Source organism: Tyto alba, unplaced genomic scaffold (genome assembly GCF_018691265.1).
Source record: "Tyto alba isolate M040663 unplaced genomic scaffold, T.alba_DEE_v4.0 Super-Scaffold_13, whole genome shotgun sequence".
NCBI lineage: Eukaryota > Metazoa > Chordata > Aves > Strigiformes > Tytonidae > Tyto > Tyto alba.
This window is the reverse complement of record NW_024881275.1, coordinates 11,505,906-11,513,318: the sequence shown is the minus strand read 5'-3', so window position 1 is coordinate 11,513,318 and position 7,413 is coordinate 11,505,906. Positions and strand designations below refer to the sequence as shown.

General features: G+C 44.3%; 1 protein-coding gene across 1 annotated transcript; it reads left to right on the top strand.

The window, feature by feature from the left end:
• The first annotated feature begins 200 nt into the window (after window positions 1–200).
• On the top strand, window positions 201–5,278 carry LOC104363250 (uncharacterized protein KIAA1958-like). Its single transcript, XM_032981573.2, is given in 4 exon segments — window positions 201–4,532; window positions 4,534–4,575; window positions 4,577–4,715; window positions 4,718–5,278. Coding segments are annotated over 4 exon segments (858 nt in total). The 5' UTR covers window positions 201–4,070; the 3' UTR covers window positions 4,933–5,278.
• Window positions 5,279–7,413: the final 2,135 nt, after the last annotated feature.

The following is a 7,413-nucleotide window of genomic DNA, read 5'->3' as shown; positions in this document are numbered from 1 at the left end:
TGCAGCATGGACTAGCACAAAAATGAGTAAAGGCCAGGTAAAGATGAATGGCATCTGGGGTTTTTAAGAACATCCAGATATGGCAGTGATCTTTATCTTCTTTATTTAGGGTAGGTGAGTGGGGGGCTTAGTATGTTTGCTTCCATAGAGGGAGGATTAATACAGTCCCCCAGCTTTTCTGATGTAGTGCCACTGAGACAGCAACTGCTAATTTGCAGCATGAACAGCAGCAGGCACTGTATGAGGAACTGCCTTTGCTTTAGGGGAAGACTGCAGAGATGTGAAGAGAAATCAGATTTGAAATCTCACCAGTTTTGATGGCATCTTACTAGCTTGTTTGGCAATCCTCGTCTTCTTCATTCTCCAAACACACACAGTACAGCTCCTGGATTCAACATGGAGCAAAGCATTAGATGTCTAGACATTTGCCACGTGCACTTCAACTTAAAAGGTCTGGCATGGAGCCCCTGCAAACCATCAGATAATAGCACAGTTGTCTCTGTAGGTGTAGGGTTTGTGCATGTTTTGGCAAGCAATGACAAATGTAACTGTTTTTTTCCTGAATGATGTATCATCACAGTGGCAGAATTTTGGCAAGAGGGCTTGTGCTTGTGCAGATGGCTGTTTTGTGTCCTTTTGCAGTGTTTCTGCCATGAGTGTAGCATCAGGTGAACTGAATACAAAGATTACTGTATCAAAGGAACCATCATTCCTGAGGTGTTTGGGTGCTGCATATTCACATACCTAGCCCACATCCCTGAAGTGTTGTTTGAAAATAAACTCTTGGGTAACCTCCAGGAAGAGGGATGGAAAAGGTGTATTAGTGGTGAGGGCTCAGCACTCTGAGATTTAGGTGCAAGATCTCCTCTGTGTTTGTTAGTTACTCATACCGTACCTACAGCAGTACTGAGTCAGGACTTGCTTGCTTTAACGGGCAGCCTGTGAGTTACACACGTAAAAATGCAGTCTTGCGGGTCTTGATCCAGAACCTGCAAGCGTTGATGTAATTATAAGACAGAGCACCACTGTTTGCAAGGCCCTTCTGGACATGGGATGTGTGTTCTTGGCCACTTGATGCTTTTCCAAATTCTATCTGACAGGTCCCAGAGAGAACTCCTCTCCGTGCTTGCTAAGGGTGTAGGTTTTGTTAGTGTCTCTTGGTGGTGTGCCAACACCTCTGTCACATACTCGAGGAGGTGTTCAGACATTTAAAACTGTTAGAGCATCATCCAGCTGCTGACAGGAGATGTTGGGCAAAGAGCTTTATGGTTTGGTATGCAGCTGCTGAAGTCAGTGATGCAGACAGGATGGGAATGGCGTTGTCTTTAAACAGAGCCCATGCACTGGTGCCCCTCTGAACCAAGATCCTGGCCTTTTCCGGGACTCCTTCACACTGTATGGGAATTAAATGGATGAACTGTTTTCTCCTGGACAAAAGAAAGCAAATATTCATTATGCTGACTTTAGAAAAAACACTTGCAGCCTACCTTTCAGATGGAAAGAAGTCCTATTTTTGTCCACTGACTACTTGCAGTGTACAGAAGGAAGAGAGGGTCCTTTTGGTTTGTTAGACCCCTGCCCCTGGACAGGCTTGCATGGCAATGTGCATGTCAGATGTGCCCTCTGCATAGCCTGCTCTTTTCCAGCAATATTTCTTGGAGTCTTCAGGAGGAGACTCTGTGCTGTCACGGCTCTGCAGAGCACAGACTCCTGTTATAGAAGTGCCCGGAGCTCAGAGGATCGGAAAACATGCTTACGTTGTTAACCTGTGCATGGTGCATCTGTTCAGCTTTCCAGCTTGTTTTGCTTGCAGTGGGTTCTTCAGTTGGGTTTATGCAGTTCCTTTACCTTTTATATACATTCACAGCAAAAGATGCAACAATAGAAACCCCTTTGTAAAATCACTTCTCTCTAGCATGCAGAGTTACTCCTCTCGGGCTGCAGTAACGGTCAGCTGTGGCTGCAGAATTGAAGGTTAGAAGGAGAAAGCCAGCATCTTCCTCCTCTTGAGTGTACGACCTTTTCCCTTTGCCTGCTGTGCTGAGATAGTCTCCATGGGGATGGATCACAGGCTCAGTGCATGGATGTTCAGAGCAACATTTCACAGCTAATATGCATTGGGCTGCAAAATCCATTACCTTCAGCCCTGTAAAAAGTAGACTTAAAGTATAGTGGATATAATAAAATTATAGTGGTATCATAAAAATGTATTACTCTTCCATAAAGGATATTAAGTGTCTGAACATCTATAAAAAAGTTCTCCATCAATCCTCTACTTTCAGTTCCTGCCTGTGGGGCATTTTAAGAAATGCACACTGCATGTCTTCACTTAAGTCATGGTATTCATCAAGATGCACCTGCCTTCAGTTCACTGCAGCAACAGGGCCTGATTCTGTTGTGCCTAACAGGGAGTAGGAAGTGGGTATGAGTGAAAGATCCTACTTGGTTAGCATTGCCTGTCCAGCTTGCACAGACACCCATGGTGCTGAGACACACCAGCAGCACAGTCAGGCTGTGTAGTAATGGGACGAGTTTTTCCTCTGCTCCTGAGTCAAATGACAAAAGGAAAAACTTTTTCCTTTGTCATCCTCACTCTGTTTCTGCAGCAAGGTAAAAGATGCTGTGTTACTCCCTCTCTGTTACTGGCTCCATGTGGCAGTTCATTTTCAGCTTTGAAGGAACTTTAGGGTGACTTCATATTGGTGCCCTTCCTGCCACATCTGAGTTTTCAGCACACAAACTCATGGGAAATCATCAGGGAAGTGCTGTGTTTCATCTTTTTAAAATTCCTTACGTTTTGTGAAAAACACAAAGTTGGTCTTAGCTGGAATTGGGGGCAGCATGTCACTAGGACAAGCTATTTTTATCACCTTTCTTTATTTGTTTTCTAGCATATTCAACTAAGCACAACAAGCTTCCTGTCTTTAATTCTGATGATGACCTCAAGTACCTGTGTATCAGTGCTTTAAGCCCCAACACCACCAAGGCCACCTTCTGTGCTCTCAACATGTGGAGATACTGGTGCATGGACAAAGGACTCAGAGATTACATGGACATCGCTAAGGTCAGAAAATTTAGCAAAATGCCATTTTTTCAGTGGTGGAGCCAGCCCCCCATATCAAATGAGGTTATCATAAAATTTAAAAATAGATGGGATTTCAGCCTTCCTTACGTCCTTGTGGTCTTGGGGACCTTCCAAGTTTCTCTTAATAAACCTGTAACCTTTTCTAATTCACACCCTGTTGCCTTTACGGTTGAGCCAGTAGCTTGGAGACCCGGGGTGATCCTGAAGATTTCCATGTGCATAACACGTGTTCACAACCTTGGCCCCATGCTGCCATGTCACAAGATTTCCCGCTGTTATCCTAAGGACATACTGTTTGCATGATTTCAGCTCCCAGGGCTAGCCAATGCGATTCCGAGCATTTGAGGACTTTTCTACAAAAAAATGAACTCCCAAGAAAATCAGTGTACACCCCAAAAAATAAGGACTGTGACTAAGGGCCGAAGTACAAAAAGCCCCACTCAGGTTTGGAGCTGGTCAGGTTGGTCTAAGACATTGGCAGGCTAAAGCAGCCTGACAGGCAGCCTGACTGCAATACTGACATCTCATGGATAAAAGCAGCAGCATCTCCTTTTCCTCCTCATTCTCCTCTTCCTCCTCATCCTCCTTCCTCCTCTTCCTTTTTCACCTGAAAACTGTCCATATGTACCATGTTACTGCAAAAGCAGAGTATTACACCCAAGTGGTAGGTCACACATTTGCACATGGTCACACCTCAGTGTGACTGAAACCTTCATTCACTTCAAAAAAGTCAGGAATTTGTCTCCTTTCATCTGAATCTGGATTTCTGCAGCTGGTGCAAAAGTGGTGCCAGCCAGTGAAATGCATCTGGTCTGTCTGAGCACTCTGACACCATGGAATTTCATTGCATCTCTTTTGCTTAGATAAACATGTAGCCTCTTCCCAAGACTGTAGGGCTGCCCAGAAACAAACTTCTGGGGAAGTGTGGAAGCTGCTGTAGGTTTCTTCAGACAGAGGATGGAGAAGCCCTAAATGTGTCTTCCCCATGTGTGATGTATTTCCTTCCCATGAGTACCTTGACACATCTTTCCCATTCCTCTTGTTCCAGATCCCAGCAGTGAAGCTCAATGAACTCCTGGAGGACTTTTACATCACCGTGAAGAAAACAGATGGGTCTGACTTTCTAGCCATGTCCCTCCACGCTATCCAACGAGGCCTAGACCAGATCCTCAAGAATGCTGACACTGGTTTCTCCGTCACCTGCAGCACCTTCAGCTCTTCCACCAGATAGCTCAAGGAGAAGCTTAAGGTCCTGAGCAAGGCTGGAATGTCTGGTGCCTGCTCTCACAACGTTGTCTACTTCTCCCCTTCTGATGAGGAAGAGATGTGGAGGATGGGATACCTGGGAGATGACAGCCCTGTAGCCTTGCTGTCCACAGTGGTGAAATACGACAGCCAGTACCTGAACATGAGAACCCTCCAGGAGCACGCAGACTTAACGTTCCATGAGTGACATTGAATTGCTCGAAGACTCCCAGAACAGGCCATTTTTTTTTTGCCAGAATGGATAGCATGAAGCAAGGAAACAGGATGAATGCAAACAGAGCATGTTACGGCCAAATCTACCATGAGCACTCAAAAGGGCACAAGCTCTGCCCATATTGCCTCCTCTACAAGTACATGTACATACACTGGAGGCCAACTCTCCCTTCTACCTGACGGCCCAGAAGGAGGTCAGTGGCATGGGGAACGTCTGGTACGAGGAGCAGAGGATGGGCCTCCACTCCCTCAGGGTTGTCGTCCCCAAGCTGGTGAAGAAAGTGAAGCTGGAGCACTGTGAAAATTTTACTTTTGTCTCTTTCACTCAGGCTTCCAGGAAGCTTGTCTCTCTTAGCTCCTACCAATAACTGTGTCCTCTGTCTGATCTCACCAGCCAGCATCCCAAGGAAGTGCTTTGCCCAGTGTCTTTAGTGTGATGTGAAGGGGGTTAGCTGCTTTCAAACAAGAGCAAAAAGTGGAAAGACAGGACATTAACTTCTTAGGAGGACTGCAAAAGGTACGGTCCCATTTTAAGGATGAATACAGTCTTTTTCTGAAAAGCAGGAGAACAGTGGTCTCCTTCACTGCTGCAAGGTCTTCCAAGCAAAGAGGTGGTGGAGAGCTTTTTCCTCATTGAAGGCAGCAATGTGCATGTCATGGATTTTCCTCCTTAGCAAGTATAGCTAGGAGAAAGGAGACTGAGTTTGGGGGATAAAAAACTGTTGAAGCAGAAGTGCCTATGCTTTGTTTCAGACCTACTGTACAAAAGTTACTCTCCCGTGAACCATATTTTTGCATGGTCACAGTTTTCTCCACTTGTTTAATGTATTGTAAATATAGATATTTTTCAATACCTGGTTATTTACACTGCATCTGTAGGTACTGCTGGAAACTACTATTGGTTTTGCTAAATAACAAACAGATTAAATTAAGTACAGCATCCCCAAAGAACAGCATTTTTAGTCAGTCATTTATAAATGGTGAGTACTTAACTCAAAAATCAGAAGTTTGGGGCTGTCCAGGTTTTGAGACATCTTAAAAGGGGCTTGTATCAGAAGTCAAATGATCATCATCTTTTGAAAATGAAAGCACTCTAAGGTGTCTCAAATCTGGCATCCAAATGATGTAATTTTCAAAAATCAGTGGTCAGTTGTAAAAATAATTGCCTTAAACTTCTACAGCTACAGCTTGGTCCACTCTCAGTTGAAAGGAAAGCTTAATTTCAGCTGGAGCTGTGGCAAGTCTTTAAGTCAAAGAAAAGAAAACCTGGATGACCTGAAACAGAGTTGGGGAAGTGCAATTTGATGATGTGCAATCTGCTTCTATTCTAATGGACAGATATGGCTGGTTTTTTCCCACCAGGTTGCAGGGCTCTGAGAGGATTGATGAGGTTTACTGAGCCCGCTATACAGTCATTGATTTCCTAGTACTGTGTAACACCTTGAAATCACAGCTTCAGTCCAAAAGGAACATGATTGCAAAGATAATGACATTTAGTTATAATTTTTTGAGACAGCTTCTCCCTCCTCCAAGTTGTTTGAATTCTCTTTTTTCTTTCTTTAAATATTAGTTTGATTTGTAGGATCTCTGTGTTGTAAAATATAGTATTACTCCTGTCTTCTAAATGCTTTTGCACAGCATTATTTTAATTTTAAGAAAGTAATTTGCTGGATATTGAAACACAGAGTAGCATCAACTTCTGCAGGGGAAACATCTGCTAGGGAAAGTTGTTACCTACAACCTTCACAGGCTGTGGACATTATTTCCCACCATCAGGGTGGTTTTTTTAAGAGTCTGATCCTGTGAAGCCTTGGCAGCCTTTGCTTGATAAGACAGAGGATGTTCAGGATTTCCGGACAAGCTCATGTGATGCAAATACGAGCTTCTGCCTGAACAGGGTCTCAGGTGGGCATTGCTCCCAGAGGAAAAATGCTATTTGTCATAATTTTCTTTTGTTTCATGGGCAACGGTAAAAGGCATTGACTGTAAAGAAATACTATTCTCAGTCCTGCAGAGCAAAGCACCAGTTAAGACTGAGGTGAAGCAGAAGCTGGGATTGGGTTTAATAGTCTTTGAAAGGAACAGAAGAGGCTGTTCTAACACAAACCATTTTGAAACCTGAGTGCACCCAGAAAATCAGACTCTTTGTTCAGTAACTAGTCAAGGAACCTGTTTTTCAGATGTGCTGACCTGCTGGAGCTCCTCCTACAGTCACTGCCACCAAGTAGTTCCCAGCTGGGACCTTCTGCGGGCTGTTGGCAGTAAAATCAGTCATGGTCAGGTTTCTTTAGGCACAAATAGGAGGTATGAAAGACCAGTGGCTGTTCCTCTAATCAACAGAAGTTCTTTTCCCTTTATTTCTTTGCTCAATTGATGTGGCTGTATTTAGTGGGTCAGGAATGCTCTGTGGTGGGCTCCTAGCCCTGTGGCAGCACAGAGTGGAGGGTTTCTTAGAGAAGAGCTCAGCTCCCTTCTCTGTCCATGTGCCCAGGGGAATCTGGCATTGCAGGAGAGGTGGGCACTTGCCTAGGGTCAGATCTCTGAAAAATTAACAATATGTTTCGTATATGAGCAGAGGGAACATACAGAGCAGTAGGACTGGTTGCTTTAGGGCATGGTGATAGGGACTACTGTGGTTTCTCTCAACAATTGCAAGCTTCTCCCTGTTCCCCCCAGGAGTGTGAAGGCACTAGGAGCCAAGGCTGTAACTCAACAGCACTCCTCTGCCCATGCAAATATTGCCTGTAAAAGTCAATAAATAGAAAGCATTTAGCTTATGTCCAATATCCCAAGTGGGATGATAGTTCCCTTTCAGTGTTTTGCAAAGGGCTGCATATCTATATATGAAA